Genomic DNA, 26,322 nt, shown 5'->3' on the forward strand with positions numbered 1-26,322 from the left:
TCAAGATAGGTGCCAAGGAAGCAAGCCTTTCCTACCCCTGGATGCTCCCCAGGCCTGGCAGAACTTGGAACCTTGAAAAGGGAATAAGGGGCCCTGGAATGGCTGGGGTTGGGGTCACAGTGGGGCAGCAGGGAGTTAGTGGGGAAAGTAGATGAAGACTTGGCTTCTGGTCTCAGCTGTGCCTGTTTGTGACCTTGATTGAGCTACTTGCCCTTGACTTCTGCCTATAAATCAGATGTAAAAATGCCTGTTGGGAGAAATGAGAACATGGAGCCAGGGCTATTTGGAGGAAAAGTACATGGACCAAGTCTCAGGTGTGTCTGTCTGTGGCTGCACAGGCTTCCAAACCAAAACCTCACGTTCAGAGAACCGAGTGTCCTCTGTCCCCAGGGCCTGTGCCCTAGATTTTAACACTGCACCCTCATTTTGTGCCCTATAATGGCTGCGTCCCTTTGGGCAACCCCCAAATCCACATTTACAAAACAGTTAGTTAGGGGTGACTGTTTGCATTACCAGAATACTCTCAGGGTTCCTCTAAATGGCAGCTCTCCTGTTGCATTCAAGTGTTTACAGATTAACGAATGTGTCAGAAAGTCCCCTGTTCATTGCACTTGCTGTGGTGTTGCGCATTCACCAAACCAATGGAAGCCATGCTCTGCTATGACAATGTTAATGTGATCTGACCTTAGCATTTTCCCTACAAAATACATATGTTGCATAAAGCGAGGCCCACTTCTGCCCACTTTTTGTGTATGTGTGTATGTGGGGAGAGGGAGGGTTATAGAGATTGTAACTAGATATATTAATCTGGAAAATGAAAACCAAAGAATTAAAATAGGGAGAATCAGATAAACTGCTGTCCCATCAAAACATCCTCTCTGCTTGAAGTCCTCTAGTGCCAAAAAACTACCTCCAAGGTAGCACATTACCTTGTGGACAGTTTATTGCAGCCCCCAATATACTCTTCTGTACTTCTGCCTTTGAGGCTGGTCATTCCCTCAGGAATAATAAGAGAGCCAGCCAACTTCCTAAGAGTCCAAGACCAGAAAAAGAAGAGGGACAGGCGCCACAGGGTTCTGTGTTTGGGCCCTGCAGCAAGTCCCTGGACATGATCCTGTCAGGCTCTGGCTTGTTCCCTGAGCAGCATGGGGAGTTGAAGACTGTTACCCAGTTCTTCATTCTAGTGGGAACTGAGTGATGATGGAGAGGGACTCTGGGTCCTAGTGTCTTTGCCCCTCCTCCCTGTTGGTGATGTATATCACTAGACCTTACTGACTTGGGTTGGGAACAGGTGTGTAGGAGAAAGGCTAGCCAGGGAGCTGACAGTGACTCAAAGTCTCCTTGGAAGAAAGGAGATTGGTTAACATGGCACAGCTTGGTGGCCCGAGGAACCTCTGGTCATGTAGATATCAGGGCAGGTAAGATGGGAGAGGGTCCTAAATAAATATTTGGGATACCCCCTTTCCCCCAACAGGGTGGTTAGTTTTTGGCATACTTCTTGCCCCTTTTACTTTCAGTGATGGATGTACAATAGGCCAAAGGCATCTTCTGACCTGCCTGGGACTCTGATAAGCCTGTCCTAAGCTTCCTAGAGGGGCGCTAGCTTACTCCTACAGCTTGATGAACTTGGACCAGTATGTGATTGGTTTATTTAATCACTGCCACTCAGTGACAGATTGAAGGCTGTCCTAGAGTTGGGGCCCTATTCTTTGCTGGCATCCTAATGGTACCATGTGAAGAAGCAAGCAGGATGACCACAGAATCCATTGGAAATGGGTCACTTGTCTTATAGTCTCTACTTTTATCATAATCTCATGCTCCCAATTTGTTGCCAACTCTTGGCAATGGAGGGAACAAAGAGAGAGATGTTGCCCATTGTCTCTTAAAATCCCACAACGAGGAAAGAGTAATCTAGTATGACGTTCCTTGAAATACATTCAAGCAGAACCTAGGCCAAAGAGTTGAGCCAAAGCTAATGAGATTATTTATTTTTATTGCCTAAATTCATTACACAGCAAAAGAGAAATGGGGCAGGAATGAGACATACAGGGAAACCAAACTTGGAAATTCTTTTACAAGGAGTTGAAGAGGTTAAGGTCCCAATTAGGTAAAATTGCAATCTCAGAACAGTGGGCAATCAGTTAAAACTGCAGCAACAAAAGAATGAGAAAAAAAAGGAAGAGGTTGTAGGTCTCAGGTAGAGGAGTACCTGACCTATTCACAGTCTCTAACCGGGAAGCCTCTATCGAGGCCGTAGGCCCTACCATGAACCTCCCCACTTAGGATACGATTTCCTTCAAGGCAGCCCCCAGCTCTGGGAAGGAATACTGGTAGCCAGTGGCCAGTGTCCGCCGTGGGATCACCTTCTGGCCCTCCAGCAGCATGATGGCACGTTCTTGCCCAAAAACGGCTTGCACTACGATGCTAGGGAGAGGGATGAAGGCTGGGCGGCCTAGGACTGTGCCTAAGGCCTGTGCAAACTCAGCATTGGTAGTGGTAGAGGCTGGAGCCACTCCATTCAGGATGCCCTGCACGTGGCTTGCTTCAAGGGCATGGGCCAGGATTCCTGCCAGGTCCCCAATGTGAATCCAGGGGAAGAACTGCTGGCCAGAGCCGATGGGGCCCCCCAGGCCCAGGCGGAAGGGCAACAGCATGTGACCGATGGCACCGCCCCCACGGCCCAACACAACCCCTAGAGTAGACAAGAAGGATGGTATAGGGAGGCTCCTCAGCCTCCAGGCAGCCTACTGTTTCTCCCCATTTCCTTTTTCTCATTCTTGTCCCATCCTGGCTGAGCCCTGTAGTAGTCCAAGAATATGGCTCTCTTTGGGACTTCCCATCCTCCCATCTGCAAGTGGGCCAGGAGTAGTGGCATCCTCACTCAGTAAGCTCAGCTCCTTTTATTCCCCCAACACCTCCTGTTTCCCCCAGCCCAGAGGACATTGCAACCTTGCCTGACATGCAAGCCCCTTGTTCTCACCAGAGCGTACCACCACCTGGCGTGTAGAATCTCCAGGAAGTCTGGCTGCAGCTTCCCACTTGGTTACGAGGTTGGAGAAAAAGTCAAAATCCCCCCCTGGACTGTCCTCATCATACTCAGCAGTCAGGCTGGGCTTGTAGTAACCTGCCAGTAAAACAGTGCTGGTTTGCTCTGGCTGTCCTTGGTCCTGCCTGGTCCTTTGTCATGAAGGCCCCCTTGGCCGTTGGATATCCCCTGGGACAGAGCCGTGGCTATTTTTCCCTTGAGCTTCTTCATTAGCTGACTTGTTACTGCCTCAATTAACTTACCTTTAGCTGCACGGCTAAGCTGAGACGTTGCTAGGGTGTAGTGGTTAAGAATAAAGACGTGGGTGCCAGGCTGAGTTTTAACCTCAGCTCCACCATTTATTAACTATGACGTTAGGCAAATTACATAACTTCTCTGTGCAGAATATCTGCATCTTTAAAATGGAATAATAGCTGAAACCAGTTTGGCTCAGTGGTAGAGCGTCGGTCTGCGGACTGAAAGGTCTTAGGTTCGATTCTGGTCAAGGGCATGTACATTGGTTGTGGGCACATCCCCTGTAGGGGGTGTGCAAGAGGCAGCTGGTCGATGTTTCTCTATCATTGACGTTTCTAACTCTCTCTCCCTCTCCCTTCCTCTCTGTAAAAAATCAATAAATATATTTTTTTAAAAAAAAGGAATAACAGGCCTAGCCAGTTTAGCTCACTGGATAGTGCCAGCCTGTGGACTAAAGGGTCCTGGATACAATACCAGACAAGGGCATATGCCCAGGTTGTGGGCTCAATCCCCATTAGGGGGCATGCAGGAGGCAGTCGATCAATGATTATCATTGATGTTTCTATTTCTCCCTCTCTGAAATCAATAAAAATATATTTAAAACAATAAAATAAAATGAATAATAGTACCTACCTCAGAGTTCTTGTGAGGATTAAATGCCATAATATGTGTAAAACATTTAGTGGCTGGTGTATATTTTGTAATTATTTTGGCCCCAAAGGTGAAACACAAGAACCAGAAATGCTGCTCCTACAGATCTGTGCTGTGAGAAGAAAGGGACTTGGGAGCAGTACAATTCCACTCTCTTTTTGAGGGTCTGTTTCTCAGAGAAAGTACACAAAGGCCAGGAGAAACATGCATGGAACAAGGGCCTCGGAAGACCTCCAGGCATGTATAGCTAGCAGGGCCTGAGCTACCCCCTCACTGTGGACTCTCCCTGGCTCACGTAAAGGGTTGGTGATTCGGGGCATACCTACACCTGTGACTAAGATCCAGGTTTGGGGGGGTTGTGGGGCCTTGGTGATGGCTTTAGCCAGCAAGTCAGTGGTCTCCAAGCGGCTGCTGAGAACCTCTTTTTGGAAAGCTTCATTCCACCTGCAGAAGAAACAAGGGAAATAAGCCACTGAATGAATACATGCACATATCCCTTTCTCCTTCTCCCTGAGGCATGTCTGTACCCTTATCCCTGCAGTGTGGCTTAGAGGAACTGTCTGTCTCTAATGAGTTGTGAGGACTAAAGTCAACTGGCTGAGTGGGTAGAAGTGAGGATGGGTTTGGAGGAGGGGGGCAGGATGAGTAATCCGGGATCTGGCAGCTCCATTCTTCACATCTCAGAGTCGGCCCTCTCCACCTCCTGCTCTGAAGGATGTCAGTCTTGGGGCCCAGCGCTGACTGACCTTCGGAGAGGGTTGAGGATGTTCTCTCCAGCCAGGTTGATTGCAGCATCGCAGCGGGGCAGCCCCGAAGTAGCGAGCTCATCCTGTCAGAGTAAGCGCACGGTGCCCGCCTCGCAGGGCACCGCCCAAAGGGGCCACCCCTCCTCCCCGCCCCCCAGGTGGGGTGGACATACCCACGTGATCCGACCCGGGCCGGGCTTCCGGGAGACGAGAGTCACTTCATGACCTTTGGCTTTCAGCAGTTGCCTCAGGGCTGTCCCAATGAAGCCCGTCCCGCCACCTGATCAGAAAATACGAGGTGTTTATTCTCAGGGGGTGCCTTCGGTTCCCGCATGTGCCGCCCCCCCCCCCCTTTCCGGTGCCAGGCCATTTGACCCCCGCCTTCTCCCCTCTTCCTCGGCCCCGTCTCCGCGGCACACAGGTGACTCAGGTCACAGGGATTAGGGAGATTCGGCTTCTGCGGTTCGGAGGCCAAGGCCACGTGGCCGCTGCACGAGTCAGTGCCCTTCCTCGGGGTCCACCTACTCCCCAACTCTGGCTCAGTCCTCTTTCCATAAACCCGCCCCCCACTTTCCCTCTCTGCCCTCCCTCACCCACGAGCACCCGCATAGCCACCAGGACCTAAGGCGCCTGCGCAGCATCTAGAAGCCCGGAGGGGGCGGGGTGGGGAGGGGCGGGCACGCGCAGACGTCCTCCGGGACGTGCGCTCCCATTGGAGCGTGGGCGGGACGGGGCGTGGCCCTGCCCCGTGACCCGGAAAAACTCCTACCAAAGGCGGTACCTCGCGCGTTTCATTGCGAGGCGGGGCCCGGGTTGAGTGTGTGATTGTGTGGGGCAGTCCTGGTAGGGACAGGGAGTCGAGTGAGGGGATGGAGGAGTAAGTGGCGGAATAGACCCTGGGGCCAGGAAAGAAGGGGAGGAGGCGAAAAAACATGCTTGGCCCCAAACCCGCAGCTGCTCGAACCCTTTTAGGGGTGTCGAACTCAATCAGAGAAGGGTCCAAAATCTAAAATCCAGCCTAAATCGAGGGCCGAATGGTTTACTGAACAGTCATAAACTGTCATTGTGATGGAAACGCAGCGGAGTGCAGTGATGACAGCGCGGTGCGGGCCACATTGCAAGGCCTGGCGGGACGGATTTGGCCCGCGGGCCTTGTGTTTGACACATGTGCTTTAGATTCTGGAGGTACATTCAGTTTGGTGGGTCAATTCTTCAAAAGAATCCGTCCACTTTTACAGTGCATTTCTTTTTAAGCGGTCTTTTATTTTTTCCTTTGTTCCAGCCCCTTCCTGTCGGCATTTAAGCATTCTAAAGTTTCCCCCGTCTTTAACCCCTCTCCAGCCCTCTGTCCCTCTCCTAATGCCTCTGTCTTCGCCTTCATTGCCAGACTTTTCAAATGCGTGGTGTCCGTTTTCTGCTTCCCAGTTCTGGCTCTGACTGTCACTCATTGCCTCTCTTGCCAAGACTGCCAGTTTCTCCTGTGTCACTAAAACAAATGTTTCGTTTCCCAGTCATTTTTCTTGATTTCTGTTTCACTGGACACTTGCTGACCCCTCCATCCCTTTGGAAATGTTCATCCCTGGGTCTGAGTAAAAGCCACACTCTTTCCTGGGGCTTTCTCCTGGCTCTTTTCAGTCTCAGTTGCTTGTTTCACCTCCTCTAAGGTTTTAAAATGTTGGTATTCCTCAAAGCTAGGTCCTAGGATCCTCCTCTTCCCACTGTGCCCTTTCCCACAAACATCTGTGTGGGTGAATTCAATGATCAGTTTTTCGAAGACTTGTCAAATGTCCCATGCAGTTGAATCTCTCCTCTGAGTTCCTGTTTCCTATAAAAACTCCCCACTAGACAGCCTGTTCTTGATTGTCTGAAACCCTGTTGATTTTACTTATTAAATGTTGCCCATCTATTTCCCTTTGCCACCACTACTCTCCTTCAAGTTATCTAAACCTTTGTCTAAATTTCTGCAATAGTTTCCTAATAGGTTTCCCTGCTCCTGCTTGTTTCTCCTTTCCAACTGGCTTATACATTGCAAGCTGAATTATCTTTTAAGATCATGTGGAAGGAACACAAAGGTGGCATATATATATATATCCTAAAAAACAAACAAAAAAACACCACCACCATCACCACCACCACCACCAACAACAAAAACCAAACAAAACTTCAATTGCAAAATTCCTGGATATGCTGAATAAAAGTTGACGTCCCCATTTAAATAGATGGCTGAGCTAACTAGAAAATAAAAAAAATCATCAGAGACCGAAAACAAAGTGTGCCTTGGTACTGAGGCTACTTTGTGGTTGTCAATTTCAGTTACTCAGAGGCTTGGGTGACAGGAGATGATGATTGGGAACAAAGCAAGATTAGGACTGAGACCCCTAGATAAAGTTCTTGGTGGGCTATGTCCTCAGGGAAAGAATTAACTTAAAAAGCCCACTTAGTATAAAAGAATATGATAAAGTTGCTTCTGTAGGCCTGGCTCTTGGGTAGGATTACTTGTAAAAAGATTTACTCAGACTCATAGGTAGCAGGCAGACTAGCTTTGGCGTTGGTGGTGGAGGTATTATGGGGGTAGAGGGATTAAGCAAAAGAGAAAAAGAAAAACTCATGGACATGGACAAGGGATAAATGATAATGGGAAAAATTAAATTAAAATTTAAAAATTGGTCTTTTTTGAGAAGTTGTATCTATTGTCCTGCCCTCATACAGTTTTGGAGTTTGAACTCATTGTTACTTGTTTGGTATAGGAAGCCCTAAGCCAAGAATAGGTTTCACAGGTTCTTAATAGATAAAATCTTGCCAAGCATGAACACACAATACAAAATTACAAAACAAAGGGAAAGAAATCACTCTGAGGAAGAGTCAGCAGAAACAACACAGCAGAATTAGACCAAACAGGATTTTAGATATTAGAATATCTAAAATGTTTAAAGGAGGAGACATTAAAAACATGCGAAAGAGACAAGATGCTATAAAAAAATTCCAGCAGAATTGATAACCAATTTAAATTCCTAGAAAATTAAAAACATAATGATTGAAATGTAAAAAATCATTGACTGAGTTTAAGTAGCAAGGAATAGATTTATCATTGGTTAAGGGAAAATTAATTAGGTATGAAAAAATTACACATAATGCAGCACAGAGAGGCAAAGAGGAAGAAAATATGAAAAAAAGTAAGACACGAGATACAGTGAGAGATTCTGACTTTCTCTCCTCTCTCTCTCTCTCTCTCTCTCTCTTTCGCATTCCAGAAGAGAGGAGATAGAGAAGGGGATAGAGAAAATCTTTAAAGAAATAATAGCTGATTAAATACCCTAAGTAATGAAAGATAGAGATACTCAGATTCAGTAAACAAAATAAATCTCAAGTTGGATAAATAAAAAAATTCATGCCTAGTCATCCTTAATAATAAAAACTTAACAGGCTAATTAGTCCTCCATCCTTCCAAACTAGGCTGGGGCTGTAAAGGAAGCCTGGGTCCTGAGTGACTGCCAGCAGAGGAGGGAAGACCGGGTCCCCAGTGTCAGAGGGAAGCTAGTGCCAGCATCCAGGGGAAGGAAGGCCTACTCTTGCACAAATTTCGTGCATTGGGCCTCTAGTCTAGATATATAAAAGGCTAATATGTTAGGTGTCCCTCTGCAGGTCTGACCAGTTGCTATGATGTACACTAAACACTAGGGGGCAGTCACTCAATGCAAGAGCTGCCATGACATGCACTGGCCATTTACAGAGAAATGGCAGTGTGGACCTGGTGCCAAAAAAGGAACACTTGGCTTTCCGCAAGTGGGCACAGGCCCCGCCACCACCCCAGAGCGACAGCCCACCAAATTGTAGCCAATACTGTCATGGTGCAAAATGTGGCCCACAGCCTGGCCCAGTAATGTTGTGGGTGCTGGGTAATGATGTCACGTAGCAAAGCCTGGCTTCCTCTCCTTAGTGACAACTAGCCTCCTTGCAGTTTCTTCAGCCCAGGAACATGACTTGCTTTATAGCCAGATGAAAACATTTCACACTTTAACCAAATGTCTGTGAAGTGTTTTACTGTGCCACATCTCATTCGATCCTCACAGAAGTCCTGGAGTAGGTAGATAGTAGATTCAGAATCCTATTTTCTTTTCATTAGCCAGTAAAACAGATATTTAGAAAGCTTAGAAACTTGATCCAACTGAAAAGAAATAAGAAATGGTGGATCTTGAAAATGACTTAAGGTTTTCTCACTGCACAGAATATAGCAAACACTGATGCAGTTAAATGTTTTACCCTTTGTTTTCCCTGCATGAGCTACAATAATAAACTTGCTTTGTATTGATATTTATTGCTGTTCTGCTGAGAAGAGAAGTTGGGGTGCTTCACTGGGCTGGAAAAAGTTTAAATAAGGAAGCAGGTCTAATTAATCAAGTTAATTCTATACTAGTATATATAAAAGGCTAAGTTAACTTGTGCATGCGCGATACATAAAAAGCTCTCACTGGCACAAATCACATGTGTGTGTTTCCATTTGTCATGCATTTGGTTGACACTTCTATTATAGAGAAAGGGCAAATAGCAATATTAAAATATTTCTTCTGATTAATTTTCTTTCAATGTGCATGAATTTGTGCACCAGATCACTAGTTTCATAATAAAAAATATATAGTAGATTTAAAATTCATAGTTGTATCTCAGACATACATAAATATAACTTTATTTTTTATAATTGAACATAAGTTACTCATGAACATTTCTCCTTACTAGTGCAATAAACTTAAACTCATCCAACCCAAGTAACGTTATAATTTCTAATTTAAAATTTCTCAGCTGAGTTTCTCTGAGTAAATTCTTAGTCTTTTAGAGAGCTATATCCCTCTTTCCCTGTCCTTCTCTCGGCTAGTTACCTGGGTGTAGGAGGCGCTTTGGTCCAGGCACTGTTGTCTAGTCCACAATGCCTGCTCAGAAGAATCTCATCTTACTGGGCCTTTAGATGTTGCCTGCTGACATCTAAGGTACAGTTGGTTAGGTCAGCTTTGGGCACACTTTGATACTGATACCTATGCTTCTGAGTATCATAACTAATGCTTTTGATGCTCATGTTTCTTGCCTTGATCTCAGCATTCCAGAATTTTCTGTAGAGCTCAGAGGAACACTTGGCTTGTTTTCTGGTTAATAGCATGGAATGTATGGACCTTGGTTAATCTCCCCTCAGGCTCATCTCTTGATTGAGCCCAGGCACCTTGCTGTAGTCTGACACTATTAGTTATATAACATTGCTAACAAATATAGAAGCAGCTTAGCTAGATAGTTATGACTCATGGTTTCTCATGAAGTTATGGGTCAAGATAGCAGTTAGAGCTGCAATGATCTGAAGACTTGTAGGATCCTTTCCTAAGACGGCTCACTCAAATGGCTGTTGGCAGGGGGTCATGTTTCTTGTTGGTAGAAAATCTCAATTTCTTGCCACATGGACCTCTTCCTAGGGCTGCTTGATGTCATTATAACATGGCAGGTGGTTTCCCTGGAGTGAGTGATCTAAGAAAGTAAGAATGAGAAAGAAGCTTCAATGCCCTTAATAGCCAACCTAGTCTCAGAAGTTACATACAGTCATTCTGGGGCTGACCAGCAGTCCCTGAGCAACAGATGAATAGATTATTCTGACACATGTTTCTGTGAAAGAGAGGCTAAGGGGCTGTTTTGCTTTAGGAACAAAGCAGTCTCGATTGCCTGCCTCTGTAGGCTTTTCAACAGCTTGTACTGAAATTAACCTCTAGATACAATCAGCAGAGTAAGTATCCTTGAGAAAGCACATGCTTCTACAAGGTCGGGTTTGAAGATTAGACATAGAGATTCCAGTAAAACACCTGGGGGCTCAGACTTGTTTGGAAAAGTCAAGGTAGGGGCTGCCACCTTCAGCAAGGTCCCCCGAGAGACCCCTGACCTTTCGGAGAATCCTCCTTACAGACTTTTCAACCAAGTCCAGTGCTTCCCAACGCAGTCACTGTTACTATACTCTGTTTGAAGTGAGTCACTAAATCCATTGGGAGGGGAATTTGGCTCTAACTCAAAAATTTTTTTTTAATCCTCACCTGATGATATTTTTTCCTTTGATTTCTAGAGACAGTGGAAAGGAGAGAACTGGGGGAGAGGAGAGGAGAGGAAAGGAGGGGAAGGGAGAGGAGAGGAGAGGGGAGAGGGGCGGGGGAATGGAAGAGAGAAGGAGAGAGAAAAACATCCTTGTAAGAGAGACACAGTAGCTGGTTGCCTCCTGTAGTAGGGGTGGAGCCGGAGAACTTGCAACAGAGATATATGCCCTTGCCTGGAAATTGAACCTGGGACCCAAAGGTCCATAGATTGACACTCTAACCACTGAGCAACCTGCCAGGACAGGCTCTAACTTTTGAAGAGAGGAGTGTCAAATAAAAGGTACCACAAACTCTGTGGGGACAATTGGGGCTTCTCTGAGTGCCGGTACCTGCCGGCAACGAACAGTACCTGAATGAGGGGGTGAGAATGAGAAAAAAGACAGACAAGAAAAGATGGGGTCGGGAGGACTGAGACCGAGGTCTGCAGCCCCGAGTTTATTTCTCAAAGCCTTCTTATACAGTTCTGTAAGAGGAAGTGTTTCCTTTAGGCAAGTATTGTAAGCACAATGGGTTTCGAAGCCCACCCGGTTCTTTAACCTTATCACCCTGCCAACTTCCTTGCACAAACACGCTATCTTCCTCTTAACCATAGTTCCTTCTGCGTCAACAGGCTCCCGACTATTCTTTAACCTATAGAATAAGCAAAGATTTCTGCAATTAAGCACGTATGAGCATTCCTAAAAAGAGCAGTAATTTCCCACTTAGGTTAATACAAAGGGTACATGGAGAGCTGTGTCCCACGCTTATGCCTGCATTCAGGCACGTAGGACCCCTGCATTCACATCTTCCCCTTTCTTTTTATTTTAAACAGGGATACCTTTGTGGGCTTTTAGCTGTAAATTGGTAGAATGCAAAGCTGCTTTTATCATTAGAATATTCTTGAATAACATGTGAAGGAGAAGCGGAGCACAGCATAAGATAATACCTAAAAGGCCTAATAACCCTAACACTACAATAGCAAGATGTTGGAAACTAGTTAAGGATGGTACTTGACCCAATAGTAGTTGGACAAAATCTTTTGCACTTTGCCACACCAGTGTCCAAGGGAGGATTTTTAATGTCTAATATCTCTTTATGTAATTGCAACAGGTCCAGCGAGACATTCTCTGAATACCATATACCGAATAGGTGTTTCTGTATTCGTCCCCAAGCGTGCTGGCTATTGTTATACTGCTTGGAGGTAACACAGATCCACTGATACTCAGCATGGCACAGAAGTTGATTTCTAAGCTTTAAACTTTGAACCTGTTCTCCCAGGACTTGAACCACATCATATAAGGCATTTAGTTTCTCCTCAAATTTCCTATCTATATTTTCTTGGGTTCCTAGCGCTTGGGAGACATTCTTTGATAAATCATTAACATAATGTGCTGTTTGAACAGACTGTGTCAAAGCAACAGCAGCCACTGTTGCTGAAGCAACAAGAGTAATGAGTGCTGTAATTCCAGCAATCAATAATCCTACAAATCTTTTGGTACGGGATAGTGCTGTGTTAACCTCTTTCCATATCTGTAATCCCTTTTCTTCATACCAAGGTCCTGTAATATTAACTGGTATCATTCCAAAGGCTGGCTGATATAGCACTACAATTTTGGTATCATCCTCAACTGAGGTAACAGTGAGATTACATTTGATACAAGAGTCATGGACAGTAATATGAACATTCCCCACAAGCAGTGCATAAGGTTCAGGAACACATGCAGTAATTTCCGTGATCTTTAGATTGGAGCTGCCCCTAGCTATGGCCAAAAAGGGCCCCATACTAGTACTTAGTTTCCACAAGTCAGTCTGATAAGTCTTATGGTCTAATGTCCATAGCCCTTGTACAAATCCTTGCAAGTTGTCTTGAGAGTTGGACTTGTTTACCAATCATAAATGCTGAGATTAAGTTCTATTATCAGTATTTGAGTCACATTGTCCCCATAGCACTGTTTCCATGGAAGATGTTGTTGGGTAGCAGGAAGCTCTGGGTGCTCAGATTCACTCAGACGTAGCCTCTTCATTTTTTCCTCTAGGCTCTGGTCCTGTTTGGCGTACAAGCTTCTCCGGGAGCCAGCGCGGATTTTCGGCATCCTGTGGGAAAACACAAACATGCCCTCTTCCCCAAATTAGCACCGGATCTGGTCCTGACCATTGTCCAGTAAGAGGGTCTTTCTAGTGCACTTGTGCATAGGTGTGCTGGGATGTTGTACACCAGAATCTCTGAGCTGCAGATTTCCCATTAGAATCCAAATTTAAAAAATTTAAAATAAATAAGGCATGGTTGAGGTAATTCTGCAGTGTCAGGGGATATAGTTCCCCCCTTTTTATTTTTTGTAATTGCTGTTTCAGAGTACTATTAGCTCTTTCTATTGATACAATACTTTGTCCTTGAGGATTATAGGGGATCCCAGTTTTATGAGTTATACCTAATTGTGTACAAAACACTTGGAACCTTTTTCCAGTATAGCCAGGCCCATTATCAGTTTTAAGACTTTTTGGTTGTCCTATAGTGGTAAAGCATTTCAAGCAATGGGCAATACAGTGCTTGCTCGCCTCTCCGGATTGTAAAGTGGCCATTAGAAATCCGGAAAATGTGTCAATAGTAACATGTACATACTTTAATTTTCCAAAATTAGAGACATGAGCCACATCCATTTTCCACAAATGATTGGGCAATAAACCTCAGGGATTAACCCCCAATTGTGGCACAGAGAGTAATTCCGGGCAGGACTGACATTGTTTGACTACCCTGTTTCCCCGAAAATAAGACAGTGTCTTATATTAATTTTTTCTCCCAAAGTTGCGCTAGGTCTTAATTTCAGGTGATGTCTTATCTTTCCATGCGCTAGGTCTTATTTTCGGAGGATGTCTTATTTTCGGAGGAGACACGGTATTTGTCTAGCTGCTTCTCTGGTAATTTTAAACTGGAGTCAGAGGCTGTTACTATTCTAATGATGGATGGCATGCGATTGCTCTGCTAATTGTTCTTGGATAACAGAATTCTTGTGGCCTGATCGACCATCTCATTGCCTTGAGCTAAAGGCCCAGGTAAGTCAGTGTGAGCTCGGATATGGCCAAAATAGCATTTTTCAGTTCTTTGCTGAAGTTCTTTTTGGATAGCTCTAAATAGACTCTGAACATTGCTGTTAGAGGTTCCTATAAAAGGAACCATTTCTATAACTTGTAGTGCCCTAACTACATACTGACTATCATAGTACAGATTGAATCTCTGATCAGACACCTTTTGAATAGTAGCAAGGACAGCTTGTAGCTTGACTTCCTGAGCTGAGTGGTATCCAGTTTTCCAAGTAATAGTTTTTCCTACCATAGTATAAGCTGCAGTTCCATTGGAGTACCTTTGTGGGCTTTTAGCTGTAAATTGGTAGAATGCAAAGCTGCTTTTATCATTAAAATATTCTTGAATAACATGTGAAGGAGAAGCGGAGCACAGCATAAGATAATACCTAAAAGGCCTAATAACCCTAACACTACAATAGCAAGATGTTGGAAACTAGTTAAGGATGGTACTTGACCCAATAGTAGTTGGACAAAATCTTTTGCACTTTGCCACACCAGTGTCCAAGGGAGGATTTTTAATATCTAATATCTCTTTATGTAATTGCAACAGGTCCAGCGAGACATTCTCTGAATACCATATACCGAATAGGTGTTTCTGTATTCGTCCCCAAGCGTGCTGGCTATTGTTATACTGCTTGGAGGTAACACAGATCCACTGATACATCAGTGAATATCAATAATGCACCTGTTAATGGTACAGCAGATATTTTTCCAGGGAAAACAAACTGATGTAGGCTAGCAAATTGTAACAGTTTATCATGGGGGTTATGGTTATCTAACTTCCTTGTATAGTTTGCAAGAGAGATGGCCCAAGTATCACTGTGTTGAAATAGCCAATCCTGTTGCTGCTTGGAAAAAGGTAAGCAAATAAAATGAAGTTCCCTTCCTAATAACTGACAAGACTCTTTCCTAATCATATGAATCAAGGTTTGCCACCAGCTCATGATAAGGAGTAAGAACTTTAGAAGGAGAAACTGCTAAGTGTAGCCACATTTGTGGTCCCTTTTGGTATAAAACTGCAGTAGGGGTGTGTTGTGTTGGCAAAATATATGCACCCCATTCCTGACTGTAATCACAATAGGTTACATGCTGAGCAGTTATTGCTTCTTCTACCCTAGCGAGGGCGGCACGCCTCTCATCAGTCAATACTCTGGGCGAGGTTGGATCAGAATCTCCTTTTAATATGTCAAATAGTGGTTTAAGTTCTCCACTAGTTATTCTAAGGTAAGGTCTAATCCAATTAATATCTCCCAATAGCTTTTGAAAATCATTCAGCGTTTTCAAATCATCTTTTCTTAATTGTATCTTCTGAGAATTAAAGCAATATCTTTGTAACTGATAACCCAGATATGAGTATGGTGGGCTTCATTGATTCTTTTCAGGGGCTATTACTAGGCCCTGTTTTTTAAGCCCTTCATTTATGCAGGCAAAAGCAGCAAGCAAGTGCCCCTTGTTAGTATGTGCCAATAGTATATCATCCATATAATGCACTAGGTACACTGTTGGATATTGTTTTCTCGTAACTCTGAGGGCCTGAGCCACATATTTTTGGCATAAAGTAGGGCTATTAGCCATCCCCTGAGGTAGTACAAGCCAATGATATCTCCTCATAGGTTATCTAAAATTAGTAGATGGCACACTAAATGCAAACCTTTTACAATCCTGTGGAGCCAAGGGTATGGTATAGAAACAATCTTTCAAATCTATTATAATTTTGTAAGTATTATCAGGAATGGCCATAGGAGACAGCAATCCTGGTTGTAAGGCTCCCATAAGTTCCATGGTTTCGTTAACCCTCCTCAAATTCTGTAGTAACCTCCATTTGCCTGATTTCTTTTTGATTACAAATATAGGAGAATTCCAAGGTGAATTTGAGGGAGCTATGTGGCCGCTATCTAACTGTTCCTGTACCAATAGTTCAGCAGCCTGAATTTTCTCTTCACTTAGGGGTCATTGATCAACCCAGACTGGCGCATCAGATTTCCATGTAATAGGGTGAGCTGGGCTGCAGGATAGTCAAAGGCCCTCCTAAAAATACCCCAACCCTGCTCTAGGTGGTCCAGGCCTGGGCTGTAAAGGTTCTGTGATTCCTTGGCCTGATGCCCCCAGGCCTTGCTGAGGTAGCAACCCTTGCTCAAACATCTGCTGTGTGACCGCAGCACTAGGGCTGTAAATGTACACTCCCATTTCCTGCATAACATCCCTTCCCCATAAATTCACTGGCAAACCAGGCAACACGTATGGCTGGAAATTCCCACAATGACCCTCCTCATCTGTCCAAGATAACAATTCACTGCTCTATTCAGGGCTATGAGCTTGACCGATCCCCTGTAAAGATGTAATAGCTGACTGTTTTGGCCACTGAGGAGGCCAATGCTGTTCTGATATCACAGACACATCCACTCCAGTGTCTAGAATTCCTTTAAATTTTTTTCCATTGACATTTAAAATTAATTCTGGTCTTTCTTGTTTTATGGCTTGTACCCAGTATGCATCTGAAGATCCAAAACTCTGACTCCTTCATTGGTGACCAGTTTTTGTTTGCCCAGTTCTTACTAGTGGAAGCAGGACGAGCTGTGCAATTCGTTGTCTGGAATTGATGACTGTTATAGAGTTTGGAGAGTGGGTCATAACCTTAATCTCTCCAGTATAATCCTGATCTGTTACCCCTGGAGCTACTAATAATCCCTTCATGATTGTGCTACTTCTTCCTAATAATATCCCCACCGTCCCTAGAGGGAGGGGTCCATACACCCCCATGGGGAGAGCTTGCATTCTCATCTCAGGAGTTAGTACTGTATAGGTGGAGGCACTGAGATCCAGTCCTGTGCTCCCTGTAGTTGCTCTGAACAAGTCACAAACGGATTTCCCCGTTCGTTTGGGACTCCCCCTCTAGGGACTGTCCCTGGATTGCCCCCGTAACATTGTTGCGGGGCCTGGGCTGGCCCTGCTTCCTGTTTCCCTGAAGGGGAGGCAGACCGGTTCCCTTGCAAATCAGTAACTGACTTGCAATCCTTTGCCCAATGTTTTCCCTTCTTACAATGAGGACATATCCCCCGTATCTTTGCTTGGTTGTTATTGCCTCCCTGGCTACTAGGACACTGGGCAGCTCGATGGCCCATCTGTCCATAGGAATAACAACTGCCAGGGGGACCAGCAACTCTAGACTTCCCCTTTTTCTTCTGCTGTTGCTGGAACAGGACCTCTTTGACTGTCTTTCCTTTAGGGCTGCAGCCAAAGTGATGCCCTGTATATATGAAGGTCCTATATCTGAGCACAACCTTACATAATCTGATATGCTTCCTTTCTTTCTAAATGGTCTCAGGGCTGCCTGACAAACGAAATTAGCATTCTCATAAGCCAATTGTTTTACAAGCATCATGCCAGCATCACTGAAATTAAGAAGCTCCCCAGTAGCTTCTAAAAGCCTAGAAACAAAATCTTGATATGGTTCATCAGGACCTTGTCTTATTTTTGATAAATCTTCAGTCTTTTTATTGGAGCTAGGCAGTCTTCGCCACGCTCTCTGAGCTGCCACATTAATTTGAGAATAAGCTCCTGGCGCATAGTGTAGCTGCTAATCAATGGCCCTTGCACCCCTTCTCCGGCCAGCATGTCAAAATCTATAGAGTTGTTCTGTGACCTATTCATATCTGCAGTGGCTTGACGTGCTCCACAAATTCCGTTTTCCACAGCAGATAATCCCCTCCACTTAGGCAGGCTCTAGCCAGCTGCTTCCAGTCATTAGGGGGCAGCGCCTGAGTAGCCAGTGCTTCAAGCATCGCCTCAGTAAATAGAGCTGTAGGTCCATACTGAGCACATGCTAATTTCAGGTCCTTGAGCTGTTTAAATAGAATGGGTTGGTGCACCCGCTGTTGATTTTCCTCAAAGACTGGGTATAAGCTAAAACCTCCCAAGTCCTCATCGGCAGCCACTGCCTTCTGAAGGGCCCTCTGTAAGGGGGATGGACCCGGGGCCCAGGGAATATCCCTGTCAGGTTGTGCTGGTACGGCTAATGGCTTAAGGCCAGGTCGCTCCTGTAAGGCAACTATGACTGGCTGGGGAGGGTCGAGTGGAATCAGCGGTGGAGGATCTAACCCCATGACCACTGATGGTGGATATGACCCTATCCTATCCATTTTGGGGACAGTTAAAGCCTTTAGACCATAAGGCTCTCAGGAGGAAGTCTTCCCAGAACTTCTTTTAGCATCCTATTAACTTCTCTAAGATCTTCATCTAGTCCTGCCTTCCACTCCGGCTCCCTCTTTCCCTGCTTAGCACTCATCATCAGCATCCAGGGCCCTAGGTCATCATCATCATCATCATGATAATGAGCAGGCGCGTCCCTCCTGATAAGGATTTTCTGGTGGAGAGGGTGGCATTAATTCTCCCTGTTCTTGTGGGGCAATAGGGATCAACTCCCCAGTCTCTTTTATGCTAGAGGTTGATGTACTCTTTCCCCTTATAAGACTCGCAGACCACCGGTGTCCTTCATGCCTGGGATCAAGGCAATCCCTAATTAGATTCCATAAAGAAAAAGTATCTATTGGGACCTTCTTAGGTCCGTAGGCAGAATAATAATCTTGTAACCTTTTCCCCACTCTTTTCCAGGTTTCAGGATCTACCATCCCTTCCTCTGGGAACCAAGGGCAGACTTCTTCTATAAAGCTTAAAAAATTCTCTAACTTTCTCTGCCCTGCCTTCACGCCTCTAGAACGAAGCATACTCTTAAGAACTTGCACAAACAGCGCTCGGCTATTCCCTTGCCCCATATTTCTTACTCCCGACTATTACACTCACTGCCCCAGTCCTACCTTATTCCAGACGCGTCCTCGTTGCTCCTCTGGCAGTGTCCTCTACCTTCGTCCCAGGTTTTCAGGTCCCTGTTTCGGGCGCCACCTGTCGGAACCTGCCGGCAACGAACAGTACCTGAATGAGGGGGTGAGGATGAGAAAAAAGACAGACAAGAAAAGATGGGGTCGGGAGGACTGAGACTGAGGTCTGCAGCCCCGAGTTTATTTCTCAAAGCCTTCTTATACAGTTCTGTAAGAGGAAGTGTTTCCTTTAGGCAAGTATTGTAAGCACAATGGGTTTCGAAGCCCACCCGGTTCTTTAACCTTATCACCCTGCCAACTTCCTTGCACGAACACACTATCTTCCTCTTAACCATAGTTCCTTCTGCATCAACAGGCTCCCGACTATTCTTTAACCTATAGAATAAGCAAAGATTTCTGCAATTAAGCACGTATCAGCATTCCTAAAAAGAGCAGTAATTTCCCACTTAGGTTAATATAAAGGGTACATGGAGAGCTGTGTCCCACACTTATGCCTGCATTCAGGCATGTAGGAACCCTGCATTCAGGGCAGCTCCCCACATCTGAGGGGCTTGTAGTCTCTAGGCAATGCCTGGGAATTGTGGCACAATCCTGTGAGCTTCTGGGGTGGGGTTGGGGGGAGAGGGAGGAGAGTTTCTATTAAATTAGATGCCTTTAGATTACAGATTCAGGAGGGTGGAGGTCCATCAATATCCTCACAGAGGTGAGATAGGTATCCCTTCCAGAGCTTTGTGCCCTTGTGAGAGGGGATATTCGTAGGGACAGTGCTCTGCTCTTAGCAACAAACTCCCTCCTCTCCAGGGAGGCTGGTGGAGAGCAGGATCTGTCAGAGTGTACTCAGCTTCCCTCAAAGGCCTTGAGGTCTTTTTTTCTTCTGGGTGCTGGGGATGGGTGGACCAACTTACTCTTCTTCAGCCTCTCTTTTAACATTAAACTATTTTTAGCTCTCATAGCTCATCTGACACTTTAGCAATTAAAACATTCAAATCTGTGACAGACCACAAGATAAGAAAAATTTCTGTCTACATATCTTGGAGTAGGGGGCAAATGCAGTGGGTTTGCCCTTGAGAAAGTCAAGGGTCCCTCCCAAGTCTGCAAAACTTGCAAAGACTTCATTCATCGAAATTGGACTCTTTCCCCCACAGTTGTTTCCTGAAACAGTAAAAGGAGCTGAACACAGTCCCTCTGAGTGATCAGGTTTTCACTACTGGGCAGGGACGGGAAGCCAGGACGCTATAAGGGATCCTGGCTGCTTCTGTCAGCATGGCAGGGCAGGGCAGGGCGGGGTGGGGGTTTGCTGGTGATAGCTGCCTCTGCTCTTCCCCCATCCACCCCTAACTATGTGAATGCCCTCTGCTTCTTTTTGTTTGGACAGATTTTTGCAACTTCTCTTAGGTTCGGGAAGGCTACTTGCTAAATGCTATTCAAATAATCATTTCACATGGTTTTCAATTAAAATATGGTAGAACCAACAAGTCAACAAAAATCCTAATATGAAGACACAACAGATTTTGAATATCCTGCCTCTCCTCTTTAAGATAGTCTCCTCTGACCCTGGGCTTTATAGTAACAAAAGCAGGTTTCCCTAAGCCTCTCCCTCTGTGGAGAGGCTAGCTTCGTCCCAGAGCTACACCTTGTCTTCTCTCCCCTCCATGAAGACTTCTAAAGTCTACCCTCTCTAGTCAGACCCCTATGCAGACATCTATTCACAGTAGAGCTTTACTCAGGAGTTGATACTTTCTCACCTCTAGTATCAGCCCCATCTTCTTCTGCTCTTGGTCTGTACCTGCTGTGAAGACAAAAATGCTCCTGATAGCTCTCTGCTTTCACCCTATTTTTTAAAAATTTATTTATATTTTTATTGATTTCAGAGAGGAAGGGAGAGGGAGAAAGAGATAGAAACATCAACCATGAGCCAGAATCATTGCTTGGCAGCCTCTTTCACGCCCCCTACTGGGGATCAAGCCCAAAACCTAGGCATGGGCCCTTAACCAGATTGGAATCCGGAACCCTTGCTGATGCTCTATCCACTGAGCCAAACCAGCTAGGGCCTGGTATCTCTCTGCATTTAGTTCCCAGAACAGTAAGTGAGAAATGAGTTAAGGGTTACCCTCCTAAGTGCTCTGTCAGTGCTGGTGTGTGTGTGTGTGTGTGTGTGTGTGTGTGTGTGTGTGTGATAAGAGAGAGAAAGAAGAGAGGGAAGAGAGAGAGTTATGAAAGAGATATTAGCTTTTGGTCAGGCTGAAAGGAAGTATTAACCATGAGCAGCTCTTCCACCACCAGAGGCCTCACTAGTCCAGAAACTCCATTTCCTACCCACTCAAAGGGAGGGCTGCAGGCTGTTGCCAGTGTCCAGAGTAAAAAGTGAGGTTAGAGAAGCTGTTAATTGAACATAAACTGTATTAGTTGAGGAAACAAAGGGTGAAAAATGCCTCATTAGGGTGGAAATTATGTTTTTACTTAAGATTTCAAGATGTTCAAATGGATTGCAACATATACGAAGCCAGGTATTAACTGTAATTCCTTCAGTAATAATGTTTACACCCAATTAAACCCAACACCCTTGTGGAAGCGGGAGATAACTGAAATAAAATAGGAAATTTAGTTAATTAAATTGTAAACATAGAATATTAAAAGGCAGCAACCCATAAGAACCCTGTAAATTAAGAACTAAAATTCCTGGATTAATGTTTTCAAGCACTTAAAATCCTCCTCCTTAGTGATTAACCAGGATAGTCCAGGAGGCTGGCTGCTGTAAGTAAAAACACACCTTTAAATAAAATATAGTAAAATTGAGTACAGTTGAGTTTCTGTAAATTCTTTATTTCAGACAGTGTTTTCTTTTCTTTTTTAAAAATATATTTTATTGATTTTTATTTTTATTTTTTTTATTTTTACAGAGAGGAAGAGAGAGGGATAGAGAGTTAGAAACATCGATGAGAGAGAATCATCAATCAGTTGCCAAGGTACATGCCCTTGACCAGAATCGAACCACTGAGCCAAACCGTTTTCGGCAGACAGTGTTTTCTTAATTTCTGACTGATCCTTTTCCTTTTTTTTTTTTTTTTTTTGGCATTCTCATTAAGGTCCTTGAAGGTCTCATCAAGTTTCTCAGCAGTTTTTAGAAGATTCTTGAGTAACCTTATAAATGTGGTCCTGAACTCCATGTCGTCCTGTAGTTTGCTTTTCTCCATTGCCCCCTTTCGTGACATGCCTCTGTGTCTCCGCCTTTTGGCTACTTCCCTGTGTTGATGGAGCGCTTTTGTGTGGTAGGTGAACCACAGGGGCCAGTAGCTCAGTCTCCCCAATCACCCGAGGTGGATGGTCTTGATACACCCCTTTGTGGGCTGAGTGCAAAGTCTTGGTGTAGTTAATCCTTGATTGCTGTTGGTGCCCTGAGAGGAATTGTCCTCTAGGCCACTTGGCTGTGGGGACCCACTGTGTTTATAATGGAATAACTGCTGCGCTGGAGACATGCTTATTATGAAGGACTTGTTTCAGTGGGCTTTCGTGTTCACTGAGTCTGCCTCTTGAATGTGTTAGTTATGGATGTGAGGGGTTGAAATCTGTGTCTCACACTGACCACTAGGTACACTGGCTTCTGGATCTCCAATGGGGTGCAGGTCAGCTACTGTCTGAGGTCATCCTGCAGGAGCTACAGGAAGAACTATAGTCCTCTCCTCCTGCTTGGGATTTGTAGATTATGGAGCTGTCTGAACTGGTTTGCAAGTTAGCAGCCATAGGAAGGCCATTCATATGCAAAAGCAGCTGCTAGGGAGTTTGGGTGTGTTTGTATATTGTGCTGGGCGGGGTTTCAGGGCATCACTAGGCTAGGGTGTGGCAAACAGCAATGGCTGGCAGTGAGCTGTCCTGTGCCTCTGACTGGGTCCCCATGTCTGTGCCCCAGAGCAACAAACAATTATTTCTCCGTGCAGTTCTGCAAGCCAGCCACCCTCACTTTCGGACCCGATGGCAGACAGTCCAGCATCTCCCCTTCTTGCTGAAGAAAGCAATGCCCGCTGCCAGCTGGAATCTGCCGTCAGTCCGTATCTCTCTCCCCCATACATCAGTTTTTCAGCGTTTGTGCACTGAATGCTCCCCTCTCTTTCTGTCTGGTCATAGAACTTGCACTCAGCCAGCCCTCCCGTGGCGCTGGGTGATAGACGTTTTGTCTTTTAGTTGCAGTTTTGAAATTGTTGTGCCCCCTGGAGTTTAGATATGTTTATTTACCCCACCATTTTGGGTTTCTGTGGGCTCGATTTTTAGCGCAGGGCAGGAGGCAGCTGATTAATAATTCTCTTTCATCATTGATTCATTGATGTTTATATCTCTCCCTCTGCCTTCCTCTCTGAAATCAATTAAAAAAATGCCTTTATAAGTACAGCTATAGTCCTTATTGTTGGCATTGGTCCTGGGGTCATCATTAATAATTGTTATCTTTCTCCTCTAGCACCTTCCTACTCCCAGATTCCCACTCCCCACTCCACCTCTTGGTAAGTATATCTGTTGGTTTGAGTTGCTGCCTTATTCGGTTGCAAAGATATGACATGCAGAACAGCAGTGGCAATTGGGGTTATAGTTGGTGAAGCTTATGGTAGATTGTTATCTTTCATGGTAGACCTTGCTTTTCAGGGCACCATCCCCTGCAAGCTTTACATATTTAAGGGTGCCACTAAACTAAGCCATTTCACCTAGGATGTTGCATTGTTCCTGAGTATCCACTTTGGCCAGAAGTAGGGAGGCAGCTACACAGGTTTTCCTACCAAAATGGATCTTAGTTCATAAATCAGAGACTCATATGAGAGCCTGTCAGTGTCTAAATACTGTATGTACATTCCAAGTATGCACTTAAAAGTCTAGGAATTGACCACAGGCTGAGGGTCAAGGACTCAAATGACCCACTTTTAGATGGATGTAGGTGAGAATTCCACTTATCAGTTCGCATCTGCTAAGTACTAACTCTAACAGATGGGCCAAGATTGCATTTTGGATCCCCAAGCATTAGTATCAACATAGATCCTGTAAACAAAAGCCGTCAAAGGTGCTGGATATTTTGTAGGTCCCTTTAGAAAGGGGCTGGAAAAATATTTCCCGATCAAGTGCAGTGGGAGGCCCTGATGTAAGCAGTTCTCTCAGATGCAATCAGGCAGTGAGAGACTAGAGCAACTGTTTATAAAATACTGAACACAGAGGGAAAGACGCAAAGCAGAAGAGTCTGAAACTGTAAGCTGAACTCTGATTACCTCACATTCCCTGGCATAGGTGTGCATTCCCTCTATGTGATGGAATGGTGGGAGTGAGTTGTTACTGATGATCAAAAATATTGCCCTAGCTCCTACAATAGCTCTAACCACCCCCCTTGATCAGCTAGGACCAGATGTCTCCCTCTTGAGGGGTTTGCCTTAAAAAAGTAGCCCTTCGTGCCTCCCATGTAGAAGTAAATCCCAACAGTAGCTTTTCCAGGCCTGTTACCATTCCTGCTCCACAAGCTACTTTAGTACAGGCTTAAGAATCTAAGCCTCGCCGGGACCGGTTTGGCTCAGTGGATAGAGCATCGGCTTGGGGACTGAAGGGTCCCGGGTTCGATTCTGGTCAAGAGCACGTACCTTGGTTGCGGGCACATCCCCAGTGGGGGGTGTGCAAGAGGCAGCTGATCGATGATTCTCTCTCATCGATGTTTCTAACTCTCTATCCCTCTCTCTTCCTCTCTGTGAAAAATCAATAAAATATATTAAAAAAAAAAAAAGAAAAGAATCTAAGCCTCAGTGATGTGACCTTTTTCTTTGTCTCCTGTCCTTGAAGAGGAAGAGTGAAGAGCTGCTGTGTATAGAATGGCATGTGGCTTTAGAGCTTTCAATCAGAGATATAGGAGAGAGAAGAGGCCGAAGGACCCTATGGAGGGTTCTTTGAAGGATTGGGCATAGGCTGGAAAAGACCCTACTCCTCCTGAACCACTCTTTATCCTGCTCTGTGGCTCACCTTCTGGGCTGTTTCAACCCACCCCTTCACCTTCTGGTTTTCAGTGGGAATTGGCCAAATGAGCACTGTCAGGAGCTGGGGGTGGGGGTGGGGGCAGGAAAAGAGTGGGATGGTGGAATTTATTCACATACTCTCTGTGCCAGACCACTGACTACCTGTGGGTCCTTCCTCTACCACAGCTCATGTCCTGTAGTCATAGCTAGAGCTAGTAGAGGCTAGTAGAACCCCTTTTCTGGGTTCTAGTAACCACTCCTTCTCCAGGCTGTTTCATGCTCAAGAGACTATGGTGGCTTCACACTCTTGCATCACTATTCCCTGTTGGTTTCCTGTAACTCTGCCCCCTTTGCAAACAAATCCTCCATTGAACTTGTCTTTGGTGTGATTATGCCATCGATCACTGCTGGGACCTGACAGACAGACTCTTTGAGGATAAAAGCCCAAAAGACAGGTTGATATGATTACTTCACAGTCCAGAAGTGGGACAATTGGAAACTTGCAGTTAGTCGTGATGCACTTTTCAGAACCAGCAGGCCCAGCAAAGATAAGCTCAGTGTGGGAGGTGAAAATCAGAAGATTTTAATCAGGAAAAGCATAATGAAAACTAACAAAGATCTTCGCTTCCTGACTAACCCTGCCCAGTGATGCAACTATTGATGAAGAAACCAACCCAAAGTAAACTCCTCTTCTGGGAGCTGTGATGTCTGATAGCCCTAAGGCCATGTTACAAAACCAAAACCAAAAAACTTCGAACACTTCAACTATCCAAATAAGTTGAAAGTACTGAAAGGTTGAGTAAGGACAGAAGCCTTTCATCATTTAATAAAAAACATGGACTCAGTAAATAGTGGTCTTAACCACAAATCACATAATCTGGGCAGAGATCTATCATCTTCTACCTAATCTCTCTCTGGCTTGGGGCACTGATATGGGATATGCAGTCATGAGATCTTTTACAGAGAGAAGAGGAAATGTCCAGAGTCTTCCCAGGAAAAACAAGCCCCCATACTGACACAGATTCCTCCCCTTTCGTTACATGCACAGCACTACATCTTGACATATAGTCAGTACTCAGACAATGTGTTTTGACATGAGCAGTGTTAGCTTCTTTCTCTTTCCCTTAGCTTAGGCCAAATCAGGGCATTGGGCCCTGGGTGGCAGGCCTACACAGTGTCTATTTGGGGTTCCCTTACAGCTGCTACTGTGAGTGGTTCCCTCAGCTCTGGGTCTAGAAAGTTATGGGTCTCTCCTGTACTTTCTGCCCTGGGGATCTGGCTCCTCTGTGCTCTGGTTTCATAGTCTTCTGGGAAGGTCTTTCTGGCTTATAAGCTCTCCAATTTTTTTCTATGCACACATAAAACATACACTGAGTGGTCAGATTATTATGATCTCCGAACACATAATAATCTGGCCACTCAGTGTGTGTGTGTGTGTGTGTGTGTGTGTGTGTGTGTGTGTGTTAGAGGCTTGGTGCATGAATTTGTGCATGGGTGGTCTGGCCAGCCTGGCCAAGGGGAGGGGACATGGGTGGTTGGCCGGCCTGCCTGCTGGTCGAACTCCTGATTGAGGGGACAATTTGCATATTAGCCTTTTATTATATAGGATATATACCAAGATCATATATAGGATATTCAGAGATCATAATAATCTGGCCACTC

The 26,322-nt window shown here is 45.1% G+C and overlaps 1 protein-coding gene and 1 long non-coding RNA gene across 3 annotated transcripts; one reads left to right on the top strand and one right to left on the bottom strand.

Annotated features, from left to right (window-relative positions):
- The first annotated feature begins 40 nt into the window (after positions 1-40).
- Positions 41-26,109, top strand: LOC123652749. The gene is made up of 3 exons (XR_006742236.1): positions 41-750; positions 21,047-21,052; positions 26,084-26,109. It is a non-coding gene; the product is annotated as an uncharacterized LOC123652749 (long non-coding RNA).
- Positions 1,974-5,356, bottom strand: SDR39U1 (short chain dehydrogenase/reductase family 39U member 1). 2 transcript variants are annotated; one of them, XM_036450457.2, is made up of 6 exons: positions 5,271-5,356; positions 4,851-4,957; positions 4,678-4,760; positions 4,254-4,375; positions 2,981-3,124; positions 1,974-2,692 (listed from the first exon to the last, which is right to left on the bottom strand). In XM_036450457.2, exons 1-6 carry the CDS (start codon positions 5,284-5,286, stop codon positions 2,280-2,282), a joined length of 885 nt encoding a protein of 294 aa, XP_036306350.1. In that variant the 5' UTR covers positions 5,287-5,356; the 3' UTR covers positions 1,974-2,279. The 2 variants fall into 2 exon arrangements, with proteins under 2 accessions (XP_036306350.1, XP_036306360.1); XM_036450467.2 differs by lacking the exon at positions 2,981-3,124.
- Positions 26,110-26,322: the final 213 nt, after the last annotated feature.

This window comes from Pipistrellus kuhlii, unplaced genomic scaffold (assembly GCF_014108245.1).
Source record: "Pipistrellus kuhlii isolate mPipKuh1 unplaced genomic scaffold, mPipKuh1.p scaffold_m20_p_1, whole genome shotgun sequence".
In the NCBI taxonomy this organism is placed as follows: domain Eukaryota; kingdom Metazoa; phylum Chordata; class Mammalia; order Chiroptera; family Vespertilionidae; genus Pipistrellus; species Pipistrellus kuhlii.